At 48.4% G+C, this 25,294-nt stretch overlaps 2 protein-coding genes across 4 annotated transcripts; both read left to right on the top strand.

Moving 5' to 3' along the window:
• Nucleotides 1-172: 172 nt before the first annotated feature.
• On the top strand, nt 173-14,218 carry LOC142904550 (FYVE, RhoGEF and PH domain-containing protein 6-like). The gene is made up of 21 exons (XM_076050717.1): nt 173-483; nt 1,502-3,251; nt 4,664-4,835; nt 4,929-5,002; nt 5,801-5,831; nt 8,077-8,228; nt 9,142-9,298; nt 9,438-9,525; nt 9,996-10,046; nt 10,141-10,199; nt 10,288-10,359; nt 10,770-10,838; nt 10,967-11,050; nt 11,137-11,216; nt 11,353-11,455; nt 11,570-11,716; nt 11,929-12,034; nt 12,134-12,231; nt 12,325-12,450; nt 13,342-13,481; nt 13,580-14,218. The coding sequence occupies exons 1-21, from the start codon at nt 471-473 to the stop codon at nt 13,614-13,616; spliced, it is 3,609 nt and encodes a 1,202-aa protein (XP_075906832.1). The 5' UTR covers nt 173-470; the 3' UTR covers nt 13,617-14,218.
• A 353-nt stretch (nt 14,219-14,571) lies between these two features.
• On the top strand, nt 14,572-23,773 carry nr2c1 (nuclear receptor subfamily 2, group C, member 1). 3 transcript variants are annotated; one of them, XR_012929424.1, is made up of 14 exons: nt 14,572-14,706; nt 16,089-16,220; nt 17,590-17,823; nt 18,077-18,155; nt 18,237-18,416; nt 18,517-18,664; nt 19,214-19,310; nt 19,446-19,627; nt 19,898-20,051; nt 21,406-21,527; nt 21,632-21,774; nt 21,908-22,079; nt 22,610-22,715; nt 22,841-22,981. XR_012929424.1 is itself a non-coding variant. In XM_076050718.1 (14 exons), the coding sequence occupies exons 2-14, from the start codon at nt 16,149-16,151 to the stop codon at nt 23,010-23,012; spliced, it is 1,827 nt and encodes a 608-aa protein (XP_075906833.1). In that variant the 5' UTR covers nt 14,572-14,706; nt 16,089-16,148; the 3' UTR covers nt 23,013-23,773. The 3 variants fall into 3 exon arrangements, 2 of the variants coding, with proteins under 2 accessions (XP_075906833.1, XP_075906834.1); XM_076050718.1 differs by having other exon boundaries at nt 21,908-22,045; nt 22,841-23,773; XM_076050719.1 differs by lacking the exon at nt 14,572-14,706 and adding an exon at nt 14,751-14,900 and having other exon boundaries at nt 21,908-22,045; nt 22,841-23,773.
• The last annotated feature ends 1,521 nt before the right edge of the window (nt 23,774-25,294 follow it).

Here is a 25,294-nt window from a genome sequence, read left to right as displayed (position 1 = left end):
AAAAAAAAAAAAATGTTATCAGTATCATGATGACCAATCACTCAGAAACGCTGGTCAGATCTGGGTGCAAGCTTGCAGTTTCTGTTCTCTTGTAACACTTTCTCACTCCCAACAAACTTGCTTCACGTTTGCTTCGACAGATTTATTATTTTTTATTATTTTTATTTTTTTTGACTCTTCGTGGCTCTCGGGGACCCCTAGTGGTTGGCTGGGGAAATCAAAAAGGAAGCTCTACGGGTGACTGGAGCGAGTCCAGAGGCAGCGATCGGAGCACCTACAAGCAGCCGCACGTTTCTCCGACAAAGTCGACAAAAATGGAGTTTTCTCTTTTTAAAGTCTAATTCATTTTTTTGCGGTGGACGGGATACATTTTTGCTCTCTACACGCAATGCATCCGGACACCGAGAAGAGTTTTATTTCCGCTGCAACGATTTGAACGAAGTGAATGAACGAAGTTGTGTGAAGCGACGATGAGGTCAACAGGTAAGTGCTCATGAACGAGCCAAGTCGTTCTGGTCAAAGGTCCGTTCGGATAGTACCGGCAGGCATTTGTAAATAAACAGCCTTTCGGCGAGACAGTTGTCTCATAAAGTTTGTTTCGAAAGCAAAACGGTTGTGATGTGACACGGGGAGAAGTAATGCAGCATCGTCTTTAGTCGACCAAAGGTTCTTGTGAAGATGTTTTAAAAGTTGGCGGAAAAACATTTGACTGCGGTAAAGCTGAAAATACAAGAACTTAAAGCGATCAACATATCAATAACATCTGAGTATGAAAAATTAGAATAATTATATATATATATATAAATCACTTGTCCGAATGTTCCTTTTGGAAAACTGCTTTTGAAATCTGTCTCACGTTTTCCTTAAATTGTAGCTTGGCGGTGTCAAATCTTCTCTCGGTTGACTTGTATTAAGAAATCTTCTCTCGGTTGACTTGTATTAAGTGTCCGACTGTATGTTGGTCAAAGGTGAAACAGCTAACAAACATTCTGAGACGAGCTGCTTTTGTCAATCAGGAAGTTCTTCCCACCCCCAGCACCTGTTTTGGCCAGATGTGCTAGTTTTTCCCAGAGCACCTCTGCAACCGCCTGCACCCCTTCCTCGAATTTGGTTCCCCACTTCCCATCTGTTCCTCCTCGTCCTCCTCTTCCTCAGCCTGATGACATAAGCCATTAGCCAGATTATCGTGTTGCAGTATGGGGTAGCAAACAAAACCCCCTCCCCGGGATGATATTTGAACCTCCTGCAGTGTCTCGGAGCTTTACAGCAGCTTTTACACCCTACAGTGATTCAATACAGATCTGTGTAATATTTTGGTAACATCTGCCAGATCAGAAAAGTCATTTAATGTAGCATCTGGATATTTAAAATCAGCGTTGCATTAAAAGAAAACAAAATCCCGTCCTTAATCCAGTGGTGGTGTCTGATTTGAAGCTTATGCGATTAAAAAAATAGATAAAGACTTCTCTCTCTCTCTCTCTCTTTTTTCCGCTCTCCTCAGGAATGCATAAGCCACCTATTCCGCCCAAACCCACCCTGGTCCAGCAGCACCAGAGGTCCGGGTTTTCCCCCGGTACTCCCAGAAGAGAAGGCCTCCTGCTCCCGTCTCCCGGCACCCCGAGGAGAACCAAACCGCAGCTGGCGCCCAAGCCGTGCCTCTCCAAACTCAACGCCTCTCCCGAATTGACAGCTTTCGCTCCGAGGAGCCAAATACCTCAGCGGACCGACGTGTTCAACTCCCAGAGGGATGTACAGCAGGAAAACAGCAAAAAGCCAAACTGGGATTACATCATCCCCATCTGCCTGTGCAGCAAGGAGAACTGCACGTGCATCAAGCACACAAACAAACTTGAGAAAGACTTGAAAAGTGGGTCCGGCCGGGTGGCGATGGCCAACGGCGGTGAGAGAATAATGACAAACGGCCACGTGGCCAATCACAAAGGACTTCAGCAGACGCCGACGGCGGACAGGAACCTCAACAGCGGCAAGTCGCCCGCCAGGCCACGTGTTCCTCATCGAACGTGGAGCGACGAGGTCAACGGGAACCTCATCGTCCAGGGCGAACTGGGGGGAAGAACCGAGGAGGAGGAGGAGGAGCAGGAGGAGCAGAAGACCAGGAGGAAACCCGCCCCTGTCCCGCTGCCACGGAAACCCAGGACGGCCGCGCTGACCCGCCAGGAAAAGGTGGAGGAGGACGGGGAAGAGATTAGGAGCCAGGAAAGCAGAGACACGCACGTCAACGAGGTGAAGGTACCAGTGGAGGGGAAGAGCAACTCGTCACCTGCAGCTGGGCGAGACCCTCCGCCCAGGAAGAGGCCTTTCCTGCTCACACCTGAGAGGGCGGCGACCTCTGCTGCTCTCCGGAGCCTCCCAAAGGATGAGGAGGAGCAGGAGGAGGAGGAGGAGGTGGAGGAGGAGGATCTGGGCTGGGACAGCAGCAGCCATGAGATGGACGTGTCCCTGGACAAGGAGGACGAGACGGTGGAGGAGGAGGAGGTGAAGGAGGCGGAGCATCATGAGGAGGCCATGTACGCCGACTTCACCAGCAGCCTGGTGGAGACGGCGGAGCTCAGCCGACCTTCTCCAGAGGACCTGAAGGTCAAAGTGACGCCCAAGAAGCCTCAGAGGAAGCGCAGCCCGATGGCGGCTTGGAGGCAGCGGTGCGAAGACAAACCCAGCGACGGGACTCCGAGCCGGGCGAACAAGGAGCCGTCCAAGATCCTCGCTGCAGCCGTCAAGCCGCGGAAACCCAGCCTGGGCAAGCAGAGGGCCAAGTCCTTCTCCAGCGCCGACCTGCTCTGCTCTGAGGGCCAGAGGAGGAGCTCCTTCCGCAGGCTGCTGGACTTGAAGCTGAAGATGCTGCCCAAGCTCGTGGTCAAAGGAAGCCCAGGTGGCGGCAGCGTCGGCGGTGCCGAGCAGAGCGTAGACGGACCCCCACTGAGTGAGCACTTCAACGTGGGCCGGGACTTGCCCCGCCCCCTGATCGGAGTGGAGCAGAGTGTGGATGGAGATGAGAGGCCACCTGGAGATGATGCGGACGTCTACTACGAGAACATCCCGTACTACGAGGAGATAGCCGACTACATCAACGTGGACGTGGGCTCGGCCGGGTCAACGTCCCACCTGCGGCCCGGCCCGGACTGGCCCGGCATGATGTACGACGACGAGGGCATCTACGAGGAGCAGGAGCCGTACATGTCCTTCCAGAAACCTGCCGAGCAGCAGCAGCAGCAGCCGGCAGAGCACGACAGGTACCTGAAGTCTTCACATCCTGCTTTTATCTGTTCGAGGGCCATAATTACGCACTTTACTGCCCCGAGGAGAGTCCTCAAACGCCCCCCCGAGGCTCCTTTATGTGAAAAATAATGGGGTTGAGTCAAAAGAGCGGCCGGATGCGCCGAAACAGGAGCCGCATGTGTCACTGTGGTCTTGATTCCTGTCGGGGGGGTTTGACAGGTGCGCTGATAGGCATCCCTGCACATCCTGTCAGTCACTGACGGATTGTGTTCAGGCTGACAATGGGCAAACAACAATCAACACTAACATGATGCATCCGCATCAGGACACAGACTCTTTGTGTTTAACTATTTTTCTATTAACTATTTAACTTGACGCAAGGTAAAAAAAGCATTTCTTAAGCAGCCAGCAGCCCTAAACCTGTGTAAACAAATACAAGTTCAAAAGTCAACATAACGGCAAAATAAATTCAAATAATTTTTAACAAGCGACAAGAAAATTGCGGTGGGATGTTTCCCAGCGCACTTCCACACTACTTCTGAACATTTTCCCCAAAAAACAAACAAACAGCTGGAATGCTCCTTTTTCCCGCTCTGTTAAGCTCCTCGTTATGTTTGTTTACCGCACGCCGTGCCTCGGGTCACCTGCTAGCAGAAGTCATTGGGGAAAACAGGATTACGCTTTGTGTAACTGTACGTGAAACGCAAGGCTTAGTGTGTCAGCCCTGTGCTCGCTCCGGGCGGCGCAGTGGCTCACATGTTCAAGAACACGCTGAGCGGCTCACGGCAGCAGAGGTTGAAAGCTGCAGGCGACAGCTGCCGCCCCCCCCCCCCACACACACACCCCCCGCTGGGAAATAAAGAATTTGACATATTCCATAAAAAATATCTGCATGCATGCAGTGATTTTTTTTCCTGACTGCTACAAAGTGATGAGTGTGTGTGTGTGTGTGTGTGTGTGTGTGTGTGCGTGTGTGTGTGTGCGTGTGTGTGTGTGCGTGTGTGTGCGTGCGTGCAGCCAAACAGCTGCAGCAACGACGATCAGCATGTTTTATTTTTCCACCTCTGCCCAGTTCTCCTCTTCCTCTTCTTGCTCTTTTTTTACGACTCCCACTCGATCAGTGCAGGAAATGATCTCATGCCGCCGGTGTCACCCCCTCCGCCCCCGCCCTCAGGAGGTGCTGACACAGGTGTTTTTATTCCGAACCTCATCTCCTCCATAGATAGTGGCCACTTCCTCATATTTTTTATTCATTTCAGCCACTTTTTTCCGGAGAAGTTTGGATGTTTGTTTTTTTTGTTGTTGTTGTTGTTGCTGCATTTACACACTTCTCTGCACCTTTGCGCCAGAAATATGTGTTGCGTTGTTACGTTGTGTTTGTACTCCAACCTCGACTGTGATCTCTTGTTCCTTCCCTGACGCGCAGGGACTCAGTGGACGAGGAGGTGGTCCACCCTGATAACAGCCTGTCGGACGACACCGTCCTGGCCAGCAGCTCGGAGGAGGAGGAGGAGGAGGAGGAGGAGGAGGAGGAGGAGGACGACGACAGCAGCTCGCTCTCCAGCAAAGGGGACGGCGAGCGGCCGGAGGAGAGTCTGGTGAGAGTGGTTGTTGACCTTTTGTGGTATTTGCCACCCGTTGTGTCGGCAGCGGCCTCCGACCTGAAGCTTGCTTTACACCCTCCAAAACAGAAACAGAGCGAGCAGCAGAAGAAGAAGAGCAAGATTCAGCACATTGCCACTGAAATCATGAGCTCGGAGAGCGTGTAAGTGCCTTTGGATGGATGGAGAGATGGATAGAAGGTGTGGATGGATAGATATGGATGGATGGAGGGATGGATAGAAGGTGTGGATGGATAGATATGGATGGATGGATGGATAGAAGGTGTGGATGGATGGAGGGATGGATGAATGGATGAATGATAGAAGGTGTGGATGGATAGATATGGATGGATGGATGGATGGATGGATGGATAGAAGGTGTGGATGGAGGGATGAATGATAGAAGGTGTGGATGGATGGATGGATGGATAGAAGGTGTGGATGGATAGATATGGATGGATGGATGGATAGAAGGTGTGGATGGATAGATATGGATGGATGGATGGATAGAAGGTGTGGATGGATAGATATGGATGGATGGATGGATAGAAGGTGTGGATGGATAGATATGGATGGATGGATGGATAGAAGGTGTGGATGGATGGAGGGATGGATGAATGGATGATAGGTGTGGATGGATGGATAGAAGGTGTGGATGGATAGATATGGATGGATGGAGGGATGGATAGAAGGTGTGAATGGATGGAGGGATGGATGGATGAATGATAGAAGGTGTGGATGGATAGATATGGATTGATGGAGGGATGGATAGAAGGTGTGGATGGATGGATGAATGATAGAAGGTGTGGATGGATGGATGGATGGATAGAAGGTGTGGATGGATGGAGGGATGGATGGATGAATGATAGAAGGTGTGGATGGATAGAGTAAACCCAAATTTTTATCATCAGTGAAGGAGAAGAAAACGGGCCTGAAATGTCTCTTTGATCTTCCCCCCTCAGGTTCGTTGATGTCCTGAAGTTGCTCCATGTCGTAAGTACCCCTCCCCCACCCCCACCCCCACCCCCCTCCCCCTCACCCCAACCAGTTCCCGAAATACTCTGGCGACGCTCCGGGTCTGCGTGCGTGTTGTGCACAGTAGTAGATTCCGCCCTCCTCTGTCTGAGCCCCGCGCCTGCGCCTCATTAAGGCAACCACCGGGTGTGGGTGGGGGTGGGGGTGTGTGTGTGTGTGTGTGTGGGGGGGGGGGGGGGGCACAGCGTGTGGCCTGTGGATGCTGCATGTCGACGAGGCTCCCCTCGGTCTGGCTGTGATCTGAGAGGATCACCGCGCTGCGCTCAGCTGGAGTCACAAGCTGGTGGCGCCGTCAGGAATTTAATCTGGAACAGATCAAAAGCCCCGTTTGATACTGGGGTTGTTTTTTTTTCTTCCCGTTGTTGCATTCAGCCCAACGTGGTGGAGGCACCAGTATTTATGTCGCCCTGATACGACTCAGCCAAAGTGATTGGACACAGTCCTGCTGTTTGACTGCGTGACGATCATTTCAAACGCATAAATGTCGATAAACACAACTTTAACGGCAAAGCTTGTAAAGTAAGAACCGGTCGGCTCGTTAAGGAACATCGCAGCTCAGCGCACGGAGGCATTAACGATGGCATACTGCAGTGTCATGTGACTGCCTGGTAGAACAATGACATTTCCAAAGCTGTGGTTGGAATGAGAAAACGTTCAGCAATCGTCAGCAATCATTCAAATATGAGGAAAACCACACGTCAGCTGATCCTTCGTACAAGGAAGTCGACGGCTTCTGACAAAGAAATGGACAGCAGACGACTCAGGACGTCACTTCTTGTCTGACGTTGCTCCTTTTTTGTGGGGTCTTTGTGGAAATTTCTTTTTGGTGGTCACCGACAACTTCAGCTTCCCACCGAGGAGGCAACAGGCATCACAGGAGCAGTGCGCAACTTCCTGAAAAGGCCTCACATTGTGCAAGAAGTCACTTTAGCAGACTTTAGCATGAGAAAAAAATCTCATCCCTCACTTCCTCAGTTTGCTCTACTTGACAGAAGGGCTGTATGGAAACATCAGGAAAAAAAATTCAAGAGGCAGTTGTAGCACCAGGCTGTAAACAGAGGGCTAAGTTGAAAAAAAAAGTGCTGTTTTGTGAAGATGTTTGGTGGCATTCTTTTCAGATGATTAATGTTGCTGGGCTGCTCGGGCAGGAAAAAAAAAACAACATTTGGTTTTTAAACTGCAGAACATCTCCCTGAAACTGTTGGCTAATTTTTTCCTCACTGCACTTGAAATGCAAAGGTTTTTGCAGACGCAGCTCAGCGGTCAGAACCTTTTTTTTTTTTTTTTTTTACAATTTTTTTTTTTTACATCACAATTAAAACCAGCATTGCATTGCCAGGTTATTTTCCTACTTCTCCATTATTATTTTTTTGTCTTTTATTTTTAAGCGAGCAACAAGTGGGTGCAATCATCATGTGCGCTGATGTCCGGCCAGACAAATCCAGATTGTAGTAAGAGTTGAGTCACACAGAGTGACTCCTCTCTCCGCACAGCACAGACAGGATGTGCTCGTGTCTCCGCAGAGCGTGGAGGAATGAGCCGCCGTAATGAGAAACAGTCACGCCTTGGTGACTTCCATCATTCGCCCCCTGTTGCATCGTCCCCCCGGCCCCTTTGTCGAAGCATGACAACTTTAATTTGTGTGCGTTTCTCCATTGGGTGCATTCCTTGTTGGATGAAAACAGGATATCTTGAATCCTCAACTTCCCAGAAACAGAAGGCCTTGATAAAATCACGGAACACTTTAAAAAAAGAATCCCTCGACGTGAAGTCAATGGCCTCATTGCCCCATCAGTCCTCCGTTTACATATACACATATATTTTCAATCCCTTCCAAATCCTGCCCTCATTGTCCCCCCTTCCACACGATCAGCACTTTGAGTAGGAGGACATCACACACGCTAACCACAGGAAGGCTCCATACTGGTCTGTAAGCACTTTTATTTTATTGCCATGTGTCCCCATAAAATAAAGCAAAAAACCCCCCAGAAAACCTTCCACCTCATCAGAAACTGGGGGGAAGAAAGCGCACGCTTGAGCCTCCAGTTCTGGGAACACGAGAATGCGCTTAATGCGAATCATGCGTGTGTGTGTGTGTGTGTGTGTTCAGGTCATGGCTGAGCAGTATTTCAGTTCAGGTCGAGATCCATCCCAAGGGTTCCCTCATGTCCCTTTTCATCAGCATGCTTCTCTGGCCCTGCAGGACTTCCGCGGCGCTGTGTCCGGAGCGTCTCGTCAGAACGGGAAGCCTGTGATCGAGGAGCGTCTCCTCAACCAGATCCTCTACTACCTGCCGCAGCTCTACGAGCTCAACCAGGACCTGCTGCGAGAGCTGAAGCAGAGAGTGGCCAAATGGTAACGTGACTGACTGTCTCCGCCCTGTCTTTAGCTCAGTGAATCGGCCACTGATCGATTTGAGTGAATTGGGCAGAAAATCCTTTTCTCCTTCCGCTTGCTTCTCTTTTTCACAAAGTGTGCGCTTAAAAACAGGTTCAAAACATTCTGAAGGTCAAAGCATCAGTTCGAGCAAGACGCTGAGCCAACACTGGGCTAAATGTGTTGTTTTCTGCTGATTTTTTTTTTTGTGTTTTTTTTTTTTTTTACTGAGGATTAATCAGTTGTTTTTTTTTTTTAATTACAACTTGACACTAGCCAGGTCGTTCACAAAAACATTGTAAATACAGGAATGCGACTGGGCTTCACAAACTGGGTCAGATGCTGTGACTCAGGACTTGTTGTTCAACTCTCATGACGAGCGTCACCCAGACAATCCAAGCGGCTGCGCTGCGAAAAAGCAAAAAACAAAATAAAAAAAAGGGGCGGGGGGGGTTCTCCAAAACAGTGTGCAGGAAGTGTCCTGGAAGTCAACTGTGTTGACGTTAATCCCACCACCTGTTCAGACCACCTCATGGATGCTTTACTGTTCAAACATTAGGAAGGTGCAACTAAAAGCTTCAGGTTCAGCTGGATACCAACACCCGGTGTGTTCTCTGTCAACACACGGCTTAAATAGGTTGTAGATAGAAATCAGTGTTGTGTTCTTTTGGACAAGAGATCGTACAAAGCTGAGCTCCTGCAGAGTCTTGAAAATGACATCTAGGTTGGTCAACCAGGCCGTCGACTGCCTTGTTGTTCTGTGATATACTGTCTGAACATCCCTACTTCAAAATATGTGAACAGTGATGGAAGCCCAAGAAGCTGTTTGAGTGAATCCCTGATTGTGTGGAGGCACTTTCACAGAATGCATCCAACTGTTCTCTGTGTGCAGGGACGAGAACGCCCAGCTGGCAGACATCTTCCTGAAGAAAGGTCCCTACCTGAAGATGTATTCCACGTACATCCGCGAGTTCGACAAGAATGTCGCCCTACTGGAAGAGCAGAGCAAGAAAAACCCGGCGTTCGGCGCGGTGGTGCGGGAATTTGAGGTAATGCGACTCGCTCTACCTGTTTTTCTCTGTGCGTAGGGAGGGGAGGCGTGGCCTTACGGTGGCTGAAGTTTCATTGTTCATTCAAGGTCCGAGGATGCTTTTGTTGTCTGACTTTCCTCCTCCTCTGTGTCCCCAGGCCAGTCCTCTCTGTGCCAGCCTGGCGCTGAAGCATTACCTGCTGAAGCCCGTCCAGAGAATTCCTCAGTACCAGCTGCTGCTCACAGGTACAGCCACAGAAAAAGAAGCCAAACACTTATTTCATGTGAGGAAGTCCGAGTCAGGGGCTCCAGTGGCCCCATACAGACTCACTGTCGCCCCCTGGTGTCCAAAAGAATTCCGAAAACACTTCGGAACTCCTCGTCTGCCGTCTTTAACCGGGAGGTACAATGAGGTTTTTGAAGTTCAGCCCAAATCAGATTTGGTGATGTAATAAGAGCTTGAACATGAGTGAGCTTTGGTGCGTTCATGATCCTAATGGATCAGCGGCGACCCCTCAGAACCAGAATGTGAAGAATGTTTGTCACAGCGCCCTTGTGTAATTGTGTTATGCAAGCACTTGCACTTTTTTTCATGGGGCGATGTGAATTTCAGATTAGGTTCCTGGAATTTACAGCGACACGCTGAGCCCTTGTAACCCAGTGCACGCTGCAGCCTCCACTTTATTTTTAATGTGTGTGTGAAATCTGGTTTACAGACTATCTGAAAAACCTCTCGGAAAACTCGGCCGATTACAAGGACACACAAGGTAAAGTGATGGCCTTTGTTGTGTGCCTCAAGGTATCTCTCCAACCTTTATGGCTTCCATGGAATAATGGGACCGTTTGTTTTTTTTTACTCAGATGCCCTCGCAATAGTGAAGGAAGTGGCCAACCATGCCAATGACATCATGAAACAAGGGGTGAGTGCCTGCATGGAAATCAGTTCTGCTTTGCACATCATGCACGTTGCTCATGTCCACCCGTGCTTTTCTTTTCTCAATTTCTCAGGATAACTTCCAGAAGTTGATCCAGGTGCAGTGCCGCCTCGTTGGGAACCATGAAATAGTCCAGCCTGGCCGGGTAAGACGGGTCCAAAAGTCCAAAACGATGACAGTAAATTCAACAATCGTTTTAAAGAGAGCTGCAGTCGATGCAGATCAGATGTGGCCAGAAGTCCTGTTTGAGCTGTCACATCTTGTCCAACCTAGCGAGATGTATCAAAGACATGCTTTTATCCCATATAGGCATTCATCCCATGTCAAAATATCACCATTTATGTGATGGTAACGTACATCCGTGAAGTGAAGCCAGTGTATGTGGACAGAACCTACCACTGTGTCTCCCAGTCCACAAGTTGTCCTTGTTGTAATAATAATATAGTAGACTGATCTGTACGTAAATGCATGGTAGTGCTTCACTGTCAGGGAGACGCCTTCAAATTGAAAAGACAAAAAAGAATCATCCTGAACCCCCTTGTGTCTTCTCCGCAGGTCTTTCTAAAGGAGGGCGTCCTGAAGAAGCTTTCCAGGAAGGTCATGCAGCCCAGAATGTTCTTCTTGGTAAACTTCAAATGATTCCTTTTGTTGTTTGTCAGTTATCAGACCAAATCCAAGAATTCTACACGCTAATACGCTCGTTAACGATCCAGCATTACCCTGAGTGTTGAAACGTTCTCATGTCTTTCTAGTTCAGTGACTCGTTGCTCTACACGACCCCTGCACAGTCCGGCCAGTTCAAGGTCAAAAACATGTTCTCTCTGGCTGGGATGAAGGTCAGCACGCCGGAGCTCTTTTGTCCATGTTGCCTTTCAAAACTCTTGCTTTGGCTTTGGCCGCTCACCCTGTGTTACGTGCACAGGTTAGCAAGCCGAGTCAAGAGGCCTATCAGAACGAGCTGAACATCGAGAGTGTGGAGCGCTCCTTCACGCTGTCGGCGAGGTGACAGCCACACTTTCCACGCCAGTTTTGAAAAATGTGCCATTTCCTGAGTCCCAGGTCCTTCAGCTCGGTGGTCTGTAAAGGTCACGTAGCGTGTTGTGGACGTTTTTTAAAAAACATTTTTATTGCTCCTCAGCTCTGCGTCGGAGCGAGACGCATGGCTCGAGGCCATAACCACGGCCATCGGCGACTACACCAGGAAGAAGATCACCTTCATCTCTGGGAAGTCCCAGGACGAAGTAAGTCTGAGAAATCTCGCCGGCTTCCTGTTAGCGACGCACAGGCCTCGATTCCAGTAGCTGACGCAATTCCAAGTGCACGGTATGAAATGAAAGAATGCGTCTTCACCCCAGAAGGAGTTGTGGGACGACGAAGACGGAGCTCCTCTGGGCTCCAAAGCGCCGATATGGATCCCGGACCTGCGGGCCACCATGTGTATGATCTGCACCTGTGAGTTCACGCTGGCGTGGAGGCGACACCACTGCCGCGCGTGTGGGAAGGTAAAAGACAAAGACAGGAAACAAACTATCAAAGGACTGCTTCATCTGGAAACTTCACCTTTGAAAAAAAATCAATGTGTGCCAGCTGTTGACAAACACCATATTTTTTCTTTTTCCAGTGTTTTTTTTAACTAGATCTTATAGAAGTGATATCAGATACTGAAAGTGCTATTCAATCTAATCTAATTCTACTCCCCTCTTGATCTCGTCAGGTGGTTTGCAAGTCGTGTTCTTCCAACAAGTGCCACCTGGAGTACAGAAAGAATGAGTTGCTCCGCGTGTGCGACCAGTGCGCCCTCACTCTGCAGCAGCAGAAATGTAGGCCCGCCTGCCCGCAATAATGTGTTGATTAAAAAAATAAACAAAATGAACCTTCGATGACATTTCTTTTTTTCCTTTCCGTTTCCCGTTGAACAGCTGTGATGGTCCCGTCCACGTCAGCGTCCCCTGGAAACAGAGGCACGTTTGCCTTCCACAGGAAGCAGAAGAAGAAGATCCCCGCAGCGCTGAAAGAGGTGACTGAGTCTCAGAGCTGAAGAAGCTCCTCTGTGATTGGCCGGCAGCGACCCGACATGTCATTAGATGGGTCTTTCCGCTTTGTCTCGCAGGTGTCGGCTAACACGGACTCGTCGATGAGCGGCTACCTGTACAAGTCCAAGTGCGACAAGAAGCAGGGGAAGAGGCAGTGGTTCGTCATCAAGAACAAAGTCCTGTACACGTACGCTGCCAGTGAGGTGAGCGCTGACGGCCACCGCTCCTCCTTTATGTTGCTGTACATGTGAAGCTGCACCAGGCGTGTTTAGCCCAAGACAAATATCCCTCAGGACGATAAGGGTTGAACTTGATCTTTTGTTTTTGAACTGGACCGTTTCAATGTCTAACCCAGGGGTGTCAAACTCATTTTGGTTCACGGGCCACATAGAGGAAAATCTATTCCCAAGCGGGCCGGAACCATGGTAAGATCATGGTGTGGTGATAATAACGTAAAAATAACAACAACTTCTAATTGTTTTCTTTGTTTTACTTCGTTCGTGTTCTTTGAGCACTCTGCAGTCTGCATCAGTGTTGCCAACTCCTCAGTAAGGAAAGTCACTATTGGCTGAAGTCGCCAAATGATGTCATCGTCTAATTTGCATAATTGACAATTTCCACTTGATTGCAACGTAACAACACCAGGGAAAAGTCGCTACAGTTGTCGCTTTTGACAAAAAAAAGTCGCTATGGGGAGAATAGCGACTTTTTGGGGGGAGAAGGTCGCCAAGCTGGCAACACTGCTCTGCATCAGCTTTGTCTGTTTTGACAGAGACGTTCTGGGACAATGAGGGCAGCCAATAGGAGGCGTTCTGGGGCAATGAGGGTAGCCAATAGGAGACGTGAGTGGCTGTGCTTGTGCCGATTTGCTCAGCCCCAGTATTGAGTTTGTTTGCGAAGCAGAAACGATATTGCGACACCAAGTGGACACATTTAGAACAGCACTTTCTTTCACTGATAAATTGCAGTTTTTATATTTTTTCAAAATCATCTCGCGGGCCGGAAAAAAAAAAGTTTGCGGGCCTTATACGGCCCGTGGGCCGTATGTTTGACACCCCTGGTCTAACGTCTGCATTTGACCGTCTTTCACGCAGGACGTTGCGGCCCTGAAGAGTCAGCCTCTGCTCGGCTTCGAGCTGAAGGCCGAGTCGCCACAGTCGCTGCAGTTCAAGCTCTACCACAAGAAGACGCTCTACTTCGTCTTCAAAGCCGACGACGTCCAAACGGCAGAGAGGTACGGCGCTCTCTCACGCGTCGCCTCTGAACGCTCGTACTCCGTGACAGAAACGTTCAAATCTCACTCATCGATTCGTCCTCTCTTTTTCCAAACAGATGGATCGACTCGTTCAAAGGAGCCACGGTTCTTTAACACCGGCTGACTGAGTGTGCGGCTGTTGAATGGTCTTACGCGCTGTCTGGAGTTTGCTGCGGACCAGTGGGGCTCTGAAGTGGAAGTCACTGTAATGAATCAATTATATACACTGCGTCTTTGTTTTACATTGTTTTAAGGAACCGCCTGTTGCATCAGTATCGCCACCTAATCATCCCAATGCAATAGAATTTTGCACTGATGTTTTTTATTTATTACGACTATAGTTTCTTTCTTTTACAGATTTGGTATATATTTTTTTTAAATCCATGTGCAATGAAGGATTCGACATTCTGATTCAACTTTATTTGGAATGTGTGCAGAGCAATGAACGACGTTGCAACTTTTAGGAAGAGTTTCTGTGCTTCTGTTCAGCGCAGTAGCAACTAAACTGGGTCCATGCTTCAGCCTGTATGATTTATTAGGAGAATACCTGGTTTCTTGGACTGTTATGCTTACATAACCCGGGCAAAGAAACTTGTACGTGTAATTGTATGTTTTGTAAATACTTAAAACTGTATTTTATGAATTATTTTAGGATGTGTGAATGTCAGTATTTCAGTTTTAAGACTTTCACTGAGATAAAATTTTGTTGAACTGTGTTCAGTCTTTTTGGCCCGGTGGTTCATTTTTGTCTCTACTTCTCAAAATGATAGTAATAATAATAATAATAATAATAATAATAATAATAATAATAATAATAATAATAATAATAATAATTATGTAATGTTTAGAAATGATGCCATATGTATAACACATTGATGGCGATGTCTGCATCCTTTAAATATGTTCCAGTCCGTCTTTCCTGCGATCACATGATGTGACACAAACATACATCTTAATTATCAAGCTATGCGTCGCAGTCTTCATGCTGAACGGAATAGAACGCCAGAAATAATGCGTCTTACATTTCACAAAGGGAAACTGTCCGGCCAAAACTGTGCGGGCGCGAAGAGCGAACTACGCATGTGCAGGAACCGTTTTGTGAGGGAAAAAGGGTCACGAACTCTGACCCCTCTCCGAACTGCACCACATAGTATAGTAATTTATTGTAGCGTACTCAAAACATGAGCCGAAGGCTCGCTGGCAGGTAAGAAAAATGAATTTACGTGGACGCGCGACAGGTTCGCGAATGAACTGTGAAGGGACAGGAACTCAGGAAGGGAGGGAGTGTTCATTCGGGCGCCTGCAGCAGGGAGGCAGCCATTAGCCAGCTAGCGAGTAGCTAACCTAGCCGGTAAACGCTGTTCTGTGCTCAACGTCAGTGAATTTTGACAATCGCAGGTATGTAGCAGTGTGGATTTACACCGGACGACTGCACATGAGGTTTGATAGCCAACGTAACGCTCTAGCAACTCGCTTTTGTTGTCATTTGGCAACATATCGGCGTTATCAGACATGCTAGTTAGCCGACAAGCTAACCCGCGTCACCTAACTGCAACCGGCAATAGCTGTTGCGTTAGCACCGCTAACTGTACTTCCTACAATGCACTTTTGGATAATTCTGACAGGTCCGAATGCGATAGTGTGCTGCGCTGTCTAAAATCAAGTTACACGGACAACCGATGGGTAAATTTGGAGAATCGGGCGAGAGAATTTGCTTAATTTTAGCCGAGTTGTCTTAGCCAACGTCCGCTGTTGACAGCTACGTGGAAGAATGGGCCCTGACTGAACCCCAGTATGCTTTAACCCTTCAATGTTGACCTTTCACCCACAGGAAAAGAAATACCTTTATCTTCCGTATCGATTTTAAAATATTTGGCTCTCGTGAGCATGGCCTTGTTGTCATTGCACTCGGAACCTCTTACGGTTATGGTTTCACAGTGACTTACGGTGCATTTTATGCCGCGGCCAGTGTAGTTTAGTTTCAAGCTAACGGCGAACGCCTTGTGTATGTCTGTTTGCGCAGGCCACAAACTCAGTCATACGCAGTCATTTCTAAAGAGTGAATGTTTGTGGCGAAGCCGCTGGTTCTTTACAAGTCCGATCTCACCAGTTTCGACTTTTACTAAGCTTTCCATTGAAATCGACCTAAATGAACGCTAGCTAGCTAACGGGCGCAAAAACCCTCAAGTTAGTTATTGCGCAGGGCGAAGCTTTATAAGTCAGTTGGCCTAATTGTTGATTTGGGGCACCATTAAAAAATAAAATAAAACAAAGTTGAATCTAAAAATTTAAAACTGAAGATCTGAATGATGGGCGTTTTATTTTATTTATTTATTTATTTATTTATTTATTTATTTTTTAACATGATCACAATTTATTGGTAATACATTTCACTTAAAATGCAGATGCAGCCATGATTTAAACTACTTTGAATTGGTCTCATAAAGGAGATGAAGTGCCACGAGGACCATCGTAAAGTTACTTTTGTCATTTGTTTGTTTTTTTGTTTGTTTTTTTTAAACGTACGTTTTTCGTCATTAGTATTTTAGTCAACCACAACAACAAATATTTTTTCTTTCCCTCCAGAAGTGCGTGCCTCACGTGGCGCTGAGGTGAAGAGCTGTAGAGGGCGCGCGCTTTATAAGCATGGATGGACAGACCCAACGGATTCAACTGGTGTCCGCAGACAACAGCATGGCGTTAGGACACAGGATTCAGGTGAGGCCACGGCACAGTTGACTTATCAATAAGGCCAATGAGACAGGAAGTTCTAAAACATGGTACCACCACCCCCCCCCCCCCCCAAAGTGGCGAGAGTGGAAGTGTTGACATTTGAGATGCAGAGTTCATTTCCTCCTCATTAGCCGCAGTGACATCACGATGAGAGCTTCTTGCTTGTCACCACCTCAGCATCAGAAGGAAGAGGTGTGGTGGAGTCTAGTTTGAGGTTTTACCCTTTGTGAAAGAACACTTCTGACTCTGCGACAGAGGAGTCAGACCACTTTGATGTCACTTCATTTTTTTTGCGTTACTTTAATACAACTACGGAAGTTTCTAACCACATCTTTTCCTTGACTACACTGATATTTCTCCATCGACAAGTAAGCGAGTGAGCGCGGGTAAAACACTGTCCTCCGAGATACTGTGTGTACTTGGTAGTTAACTGAAGAATTCTCTGCATACACAATTATTAGTGTGATTACTCCTTAAATGGAGGGGCGCTGCAAGGAAGAGCAATATATAGGTTTTTGTGTGTGATTTTTTTTTAAAAAATGTGTATACATTATAGTTTCCTTCAATTAATATGAAATCCAACATCACAAGGCACACAGCAACAATGTCTCAAACGTTAGGACTGCATTCACTAACTGACATTGCTCAGTGGTCAACCAAAAAAAACAAGTGGAAAATAAAAAAGAGGAAGAGAAAAGGAGGAATGACATGGCCTCAATCCTTCCCATCATACGTCCAACCATCAGCACTCGTATTGCTGTTCTTAAGGAAGTTAGAAAACACATTCCATCATTTCCAGAACTTGTTAAGTTTGTTTTTTTACAGTGTAACTTATCTTCTCTAAAGCTCAGTGAAAAGTCATTCCCCTCATACACAGTGTGTATCTGATTTCCATGAGCAGGATAGACAACATTTGGCTTCTAATGAATAAATATTCGAGAGCAGTGTATAGTTGATAGTTCTCACTGACAGTTCAGCAGCATGCAAGCATGAAAGTGTTCTTTTTTTCTTTTTGTGTTTTTTTTTAATTGCGCTTTCACATTGACCTGGTTCAGCGTTTGCGGGGAAGTTACGTGCTGTGCAGTTTGCATGAAACCCTGTCCCTTTTGACCACAAAGTATTTTTAAACGGCTTTACTCGTTCTTTCTGCCCGCCGTGGCCTCGCTGTCCAGCAGCAAACGTGTGCATGTAGGGCAGTGTGTCCAGGAGGCGGCAGGTAGCGAGAGCCACGTCGCAGGATTCTGACCTTTTGAAATATTCTCACAGTCAGCGTGGGTTGTTTTCCTCCAGGCCTGAGTCTCCTGCACAGCTCGCACTCCTTAACACTGTGACTTTTCATCGTCGCGTACAACAGATCGTCACGGATCAGCAAACGGGCCAGAAGATCCAGATTGTGACGGCGCTGGAGCCGGCCTCCCCGGGAAAGCAGCAGTTCATCTTGGCCAACGCGGACTACTCCCCCGGCGGGAAGGTGATCCTGACCAAGCAGGAAGGTTCTCCCAACAAAGTCATCCTGACCTCGCCAGACGGCTCCGGCGTCAACCAGCTGCTGTTTGCCTCGCCTGATCTGGCAGGGCAGCAGATTCAGGTACGGAGAACCCATAAACTCTCGATGTCAAATTGTGAAAGAGACCCCGGAATTATTTGTCAGGCCCTGCGATGAACTGGCGACTCGTCCGGGGTGTCGCCCTGCCTTCGCCCTAAGACAGCTGGGATGGGCTCCAGCAGAACCCCGTCACAACTGAGCTCAGGAAGAAGCGGGTGTAGAGGATGAATGAATGAATGAATGAATGAAGGATTATTTGTCACCTGCACATATTTATCCATTTTATTCGCCCTAGTTTGTGACAGAGGGCTCGGACCAGTGTATCGTGAAGCCGGTTGTGGAATACTGTGTCGTATGCGGCGACAAGGCCTCAGGTAGGAAACCGCAGTTCAGTCACGTGTAACCAACGTACGCAAGCAAACCAACGAATGGTGCGCGCCTCCTGCTTTCCTCAGGGCGTCACTATGGGGCGGTGAGCTGCGAGGGCTGCAAGGGTTTCTTCAAGCGCAGCATCAGGAAGAACCTGGTGTACACGTGCAGGGGATCCGGAGAGTGCGCCATCAACAAGCTGCACCGGAACCGCTGCCAGTACTGCCGGCTGCAGCGCTGCATCGCCCTGGGCATGAAGCAGGACTGTAAGGAGGCTCCGGCGTCTCATCTCATGCACGCAGTGCTCAGTGTGTCGTGTGGCGCCGTTCATTAGCTGCGATGCCTTTTTTCTTTGATTCCTTTCAGCCGTGCAATGTGAGAGGAAGCCCGTTGAGGTGACGAGAGAAAAGTCGCTCAACTGCGCCGCCTCCACTGAGAAAATCTACATCCGCAAGAACCTGTGCAGCCCCCTGGCTGCCACGCCCACCTTCGTGTCTGACAAGGAAACTGCCAGGTGAGTCCACTCGTCAAGCAGGAGGCACTCGTCTGTCGCTGCGTGTGGGGCTGCGACGATTAGTCGACGCAATCGATCGCGCTGGCGTGAACATTGAGGCGTTGACGCGTCGTGTCGCTGTTGTTGTAAACTGCTGAATGATGAAAGCCCGCTGTGGCCGCTAGATGCTAATTTGCACTGTGGGTGGTGTCGGTTGTTGTTTACATCCTGCAAAAAAACCAGAGAACGAATTTCATAGAAAATGAAGCAGCGAAACACGTTAGTTGCAAACTCTGTGACGCTCACCGAGCATTCCATGCTAGCAAACAGAAGTCCAAAATAGGTTGTGTTATTATTATATGATAACAGTTTTTCTTTTTTTATTTGTGTGGTGTTAGCACAGTCTGACATTGGATTACCTATTATTACCTATTATTATTGCACCTGACAAGGTGATGAAAACACAATCATGAGTTCGGTAACCATAAGAATTCACTGACGGTGGTTTTGGCCTCCTGCTATGAAGACTTTGGGGAAGGTCGTCCTTCACACCCGTCCGTCTCATTTCAGGACTACAAATATGCTGGAGTCCAGCATGTTGCTCAACATCCAGCAGCCCTTCCCCAAGCTGGAGAACACCATCCTGATCCCAGCGTCTCCTGACAAGGTGCAAACCCACACTGACAAAACGCCCTCCGTGCTCTGTGCACGCTCAAACTGTCGAGCTGCGTGGACAGAGTCGGACCTCTGTCTGTTAATGGGTCACGGCTAGTTGTAACGGCGGCTGTTCCCCTCCCACCAGGACGACCCGTGTCAAGGCGACCTCGGCACGCTGGCGAACGTGGTGACCTCGCTGGCCCACCTCAAGAACAGGGAGGCGAGCGACGGCGGCAACGACCTGATGGGAGCGGAGACGCTGAGCAACGGCGACAGCTCCATGACCGACATCCAGGGAGACGAGCAAACTGCCAGCGACATCAGCCGGTGAGCGAGCCGTCGGGAGGAGTCACCGGGACACTGAGCGGCGCTCGTTTTGGAATGAGTGAATGTAAACGCCGCTGCGGCAGAATCAGAGTGAACCCGTGCGGCTGTTTGTTCCTGGTCGGAGCCAAGCTTTAATGCAATTGTCTCGGGGCCATGTGGTTTCTGACTCGGCTCTCGTGGACTCCATTCCATCCCCGTCGGTCTCTCGCACACGTGCCTTTAAAAAATCACGTGCGTCTGACGGACGATGCGACCCCCTTCTCTGCGCAGGGCCTTCGACACCCTGGCCAAGGTGCTGCACCCCACCGACGGCTCGGCCGCAGACTCCCTGGAGGCCACCATGCAGCTGATGTCGGGGGACCAGTCGGGTCCCGTGGTGGAGCTGGAGGGCTCTCTTCTCTCTGAATGCCATTTCCCCTTTAAGGTAAACCACTCCGCTGCCGAGGCCTTCATGTGTTTGGCTGCAGTTGCACTAAATTAAATCTACGCTGCAACTAAGTGGTTTCCCAGCGTCCAGCTGCAGCATCTATCAGCTGTGTGTCTCGTGCCACATTCAGCCTGGGACAGTCGGTCCTGTTCTTCACGTAAGACCTCCTCTTCTCTGCACCGTCGCTGCACAGCCCTGCCGGATTTTGACGCATTGCCACATTTGGTGTGAAGACATCCTGGTTCTTTCTGCCTTTTTCTCCCATGGACAGCAAACACAGACACACGCAGCCGCTGCGCCACCCCACCACTTGACATTCACATTTTAGAATGGTTTGATGTATATGACACAACAACATCTATTTATATGCAGAATTGAATTATTTATTCTAATATATCTACATCTGTATTGTGAGAGCTTTGCTGATAACTCTGCAACTCCCTCTGGCCTGCCTGCCACTCTCTCTCTTTCTTTCTCTCTCACTCTCTCTCTCTCTCTGGCTACCTCTGTCTCTCTCTCCCTCCCTGTCTGTCTCTCCCTCTCTCTCTCTCCCTCTCTCTGGCTACCTCTGTCTCTCTCTCTCTCTCTCTCTGTCTCTCCCTCTCTCTCTGGCTACCTCTGTGTCTCTCTCCCTCCCTGTCTGTCTCTCCCTGTCTGTCTCTCCCTCTCTCTCTCCCTCTCTCTGGCTACCTCTGTCTCTCTCTCTCTCTCTCTGTCTCTCTCTCCCTCCCTGTCTGTCTCTCTCTGTCTGTCTCTCCCTCTCTCTCTGGCTACCTCTGTCTCTCTCTCCCTCCCTGTCTGTCTCTCCCTGTCTGTCTGTCTCTCCCTCTCTCTCTCTCCCTCTCTCTGGCTACATCTGTCTCTCTCTCTCTGTGTCTCTCTCTCCCCCTCCCTGTCTGTCTGTCTGTCTGTCTGTCTGTCTGTCTGTCTCTCTCTCTCTCATCTCTCTGTCTCTGGCTACCTCTCTCTCTCTCTATGTCTCTCTCTCTCTCTCCCTCTCTCATCTCTCTCTCTCTCTCTCTCTCTCTGGCTACCTCTCTCTCTCCCTCTCTCTCGCTCTCGCTCTCTCTCTCTCTCTCCCCCTCTCTCTCTCTCTCTCTCTCTCTGGCTTACCCCCCCCCCCCTCCCCCCCTATTTCTTTGTATTTCCTTCTCACCCCAACTGGTCATAGGCAGATGATGGCCCTCTGGGGTCTGGGTCTGCTCTAGGTTTCTTCCCTCAGGGGAGTTGCTTGCTGTGGGGGCCCAGTTGGTTATTTTTCTCTGGATGTGATTTAGCGCAGTACAAATAAAAGTACAAATAAAGTTGATTGATTTGTCCATATTCTTATTCCCCCCCTCTGTTCTTGCAGCTTATGATGCCTTTGCCTGTGCCCGAGTACCTCAATGTCAACTACATCTGTGAGTCGGCCTCCAGGCTGCTGTTTCTCTCTATGCACTGGGCTCGCTCCATTCCTGCCTTTCAGACCCTCGGGTGAGCGACATCCCCTCTTCCCCCTCAGTCATTCCCGCACTAACGTTCTGTTTTCAGTTGGGTGTTGGGTCGGTGCTGCTAACTGTGATCTCTTACCTCCCCAGTGGGCAGGATAATGACATCAACTTGATGAAAGCCTGCTGGAACGAGCTGTTCGCCTTGGGTCTGGCCCAGTGCTCCAGCGTCATGAATGTCGGTACCATCCTAAGTGCCATTATCAACCATCTGCAGACCAGCTTACAGGAAGGTAGGAGGGCTCAGCTGTGGTTTGCCTGCATGGCGGCGCACTGGAGGACGAGGCGCCCAGAAAGAATGACTTTGTGCTGTTAAGCGGATCCCCATCTCTCACCTCCTCAAGTGTTTTTCCTTGCATTTCACAGAGAAACTGTCACCGGAACGAGTCAAACTGGTCATGGAGCACATTTGGAGGATGCAAGAGTTCTGTAACAGCATGTTGAAATTGTCTCCAGACTCTTATGAATACGCCTACCTCAAAGCCATTGTTCTCTTCAGTCCCGGTGCGCACAAGTCTTGGCAGTTTACACACGCACAGTAAAAACCACACACTTGTATTTTTGTCATCTTGTGCTTGCAGGCGAGATGGCTGGAAAGAGTTTGAACGAGGGCTGGGCGATTTTGGGACAAAAATAAAATCCCTTTTTTTTTTTCTCTCTGAAAACTCGATTTTCAATTTTCATTTCAATTTCTTTTGGTAAAACTACAAGAATGGAATAAAGTTTTTCAAATATTTTATCTTTATTTTTAACCAGTTTCCCTATTGGGACTGAAGTGCAACTGAAAGATCCTCCTTGGCTTTAGTACATTGACAACATGTACAGTCTTCCTGACCAAACAAAGATGAATTCCTTGGGATCAATCAAGTGAGAAGCTCGCTTTCAGCAAACTTCACTTGAAAATAAAAGTCCAAATTGATTTTAGGATTTTCCTTTTTTCAACATCGTCTTGACTACTCTAAAATCGATGAATCGCACAGCCCTGGTTTGAACAGGGGAACTGCATTTGCACACTCATACGTCCGTCTCACTTCATGTACATTTTGTTTTGTTTCCCGCCGCCACCAGATCACCCAGGTATTGACAACACTCCGCAGATCGAGAGGTTTCAGGAGAAGGCGTACACTGAGCTGCAGGACTACGTCACCACGACCTACCCAGAAGACTCGTATCGGTCGGTCTCTTTCAGCCTTCGACTGTGCTTTAGCTCTGGATGGCAGCAGTTTGATCGGTGCACACTGTTAACCCCCCCCCCCCCCCCCCCCCCCCCGACCCTGCAACCCTTCCTCTGTCTGTCAGGCTGTCCAAGCTGCTGCTGCGTCTCCCGGCCCTCAGGCTCATCAGCGCCGCCGTCACCGAGGAGCTCTTCTTCTCCGGCCTCATCGGCAACGTGCAGATCGACAGCATCATCCCCTACATCCTCAAGATGGAGTCCACCGACTACAACAGCCAGGCGTCGGCGGGGGTCTGAGAGGCCCCCCCCCTCCCCCAACCGCCTTTTGTCCGATTGCACCGTTGGACTGTGAAAACTCGGCAGCCAAGCGGCGGGCGCAGTGGTCACTGCGTGGTCATGACTTATTGTATTTGCATCAATCATGCCCCCCCCTACCCCCCACCCCCATCTCCCATCACTCCTCCTCCTAATTGGACTCCTCGGTGACCATTCTGCAGAGCAGATGTCTCGGCAACAGACCCATGGAATGAGCAACACGGCTTTTCAGGAATGAAACCTGGAACCCTGCGCAGTAGATTGCAGCCTCTGTTGTACATAGTGTTTTATGCCTCATCGACCTCTGGCCTTCCCGTCTCCTGCAGGTCCTGTTCTCTTTTGTTTTGATTTGAAGCAGTCATGCTGGTTTGTCTGTCTCTGCCTTCCTACACACTCTTGCATTTTTTTGACATTTTACTAGGATTATGAGAAGAAAAACTTGTCATGTGAATTTACTTGTGAGGTGTTGTTATTTCTGAAAGGTTAAAGACCTTTTTTTTTTTGTTTTTAATTTGTTTGCCCATCCAAAGGATGGGGCAGCATTATTTGTCAAAGTATTTTGACATTCTATTCATGTGTATCTGAATGCTTTGTTGTATATAGACTTGTGTATAGAATGCATCAGGGGGAGAGGGGAGCGACGTCGAGCAGCACTTGGTAGTTTATGGACTCTTTTCTCAAATAAAATAATGAAACCGAGTGGAGGGAAAATGATGGTTGCATCATTAAAGAATTAAAACAGCTGCAGGTCCTGCTTCTCCCATTATCTAAAATTGGTTTCTTCGGTAAAATCAGTGTCAATATTTGCTGCTGCTTCCAAGAATGAACCTCAGTTGATTCATTATTGTGTTTTATAGTATTTGCAGGAATCGCATATATGTTCTCAGGCTTTTGGCGTGTGCCAGCAATTTGTGCAAAGGCTGCTGTCATCTTTGCAAGCGGCCAATTTTCTGTGTGTCATATTGAGATAAATTCATCACTCCGCACACAATAGGCTTTGTGAGTGGCAGTGTTTGTCGCAGTGTTTGCTTTCATTATCTCGTCTGCTCGACTGTCAGTCTTAATTACCAAAGCAGCGCTGCTTCCTTCAGGTCTTCCACAGCTGTAAAACCAAAAAACCCACCGGCAGGACGAGGAGTTCTGTAACATCAGGGCCTTTTCTTTTTTTCTTTTTTTTTGAAGACATTAGAAAGTTTATATAATTGAAATCTCTGCCACCGTGAGCCGATCAGGCTTAGGCTGAAGTTGGTCAGAGTCCACCGTTCCAGGGGAATGCGTAAACGCAAACATTTGAATTTGCATTGAGCAACGGAGTCTTTAGCAACGTTTCCTCCTGAAACTAACGTCGCCCATTCATAATCTTACTGTCGGTGAGACAGAGTCAGTCCTCTGGCTTCTGGGGACATGGTTGAAAAGGAGAAGAGTTCAGACAGAATTAAATTTCCACCAATTTACTACCCGGCTCCACGTGGAAGCCAGCTCTGCACTGGTGACATTTTCTAAATCTACTTAAAGGTTCTGAAATTTTAATTGAGGGGGAGGATTCCTCCCAATGCTATTTTATACAATTTTAGCTAATTGTAGCAATCGCACAGCTCCTTGGGTTTCACCGAACAGTCCAGCTAGGCTAAAATATTTGTTTTTATTTATTTATTTATTTTAGACAAATTCAGTTGCACGTTAACTAACTCCATTGTTGTTGTTGGTCAAATTGAACTGATACCTCTTCAGGGTGACACCCCATTAGCAGTATGGACTCATATTGCATCTCTTGGCTGTTGTTTTATTAGCTTTACCACCATAGACTTTCATTGCATCAGCGCTAATCCTCAGCGAAACCCCACAACAGTTTGTGTCGATGTCAAAGTTTAGTGGTTGAACACCCAGTGAAGTTGAAGTTGCGGTAAACAAAGCTTGTTTACATGCTCCTTGTGAATTAATAATGCAAAATCCATCCCTGTGGCCCAGTGACTTAGTGACACGCTTTGTGTCGAGTGACAGTACCGACGGTGGCAGATGTTACAGGCGGCTGCCAATCATATTTCAGAACAGGTATTTTTCACCGGGCCTCTGCAAATACAGTGTATGGTTGACCAGAGGACAGTGAACGTGACATTGCTTCCGCCTCATGTCTCTGGTAAATCAAGTCCACAGACAGGGCTTATAAGACGTGATGAACAGTGGAGCAGCGGACTGATACTGGTCAGCGTAGTTTTAATAAATCCATAATGAGTCCAGTTTGTACATGTGACCGTGCACAGCCT

This window comes from Nelusetta ayraudi, unplaced genomic scaffold, assembly GCF_046127955.1.
Source record: "Nelusetta ayraudi isolate G7.1 ecotype Tasmania unplaced genomic scaffold, CSIRO-AGI_Nayr_v1 ptg000129l, whole genome shotgun sequence".
NCBI classification, from domain to species: domain Eukaryota; kingdom Metazoa; phylum Chordata; class Actinopteri; order Tetraodontiformes; family Monacanthidae; genus Nelusetta; species Nelusetta ayraudi.
Note: the sequence above shows the minus strand (reverse complement) of the source record. Positions and strands in the feature narration are given on the sequence as shown.

What these genes read in the sequence shown, in the direction of transcription:
- LOC142904550 (XM_076050717.1), top strand. An exon ending in AAGCAGAGAGTGGCCAAATG is followed by an intron (nt 8,229 to 9,141) that starts GTAACGTGACTG and finishes CTCTGTGTGCAG; the next exon opens with GGACGAGAACGCCCAGCTGG. An exon ending in AGCCCAGAATGTTCTTCTTG is followed by an intron (nt 10,839 to 10,966) that starts GTAAACTTCAAA and finishes ATGTCTTTCTAG; the next exon opens with TTCAGTGACTCGTTGCTCTA.
- nr2c1 (XM_076050718.1), top strand. Translation starts at nt 16,149, where the DNA reads ATGGATGGACAGACCCAACGGATTCAACTGGTGTCCGCAGACAACAGC. An exon ending in ATGCGGCGACAAGGCCTCAG is followed by an intron (nt 18,156 to 18,236) that starts GTAGGAAACCGC and finishes TGCTTTCCTCAG; the next exon opens with GGCGTCACTATGGGGCGGTG. An exon ending in TCTGACAAGGAAACTGCCAG is followed by an intron (nt 18,665 to 19,213) that starts GTGAGTCCACTC and finishes GTCTCATTTCAG; the next exon opens with GACTACAAATATGCTGGAGT.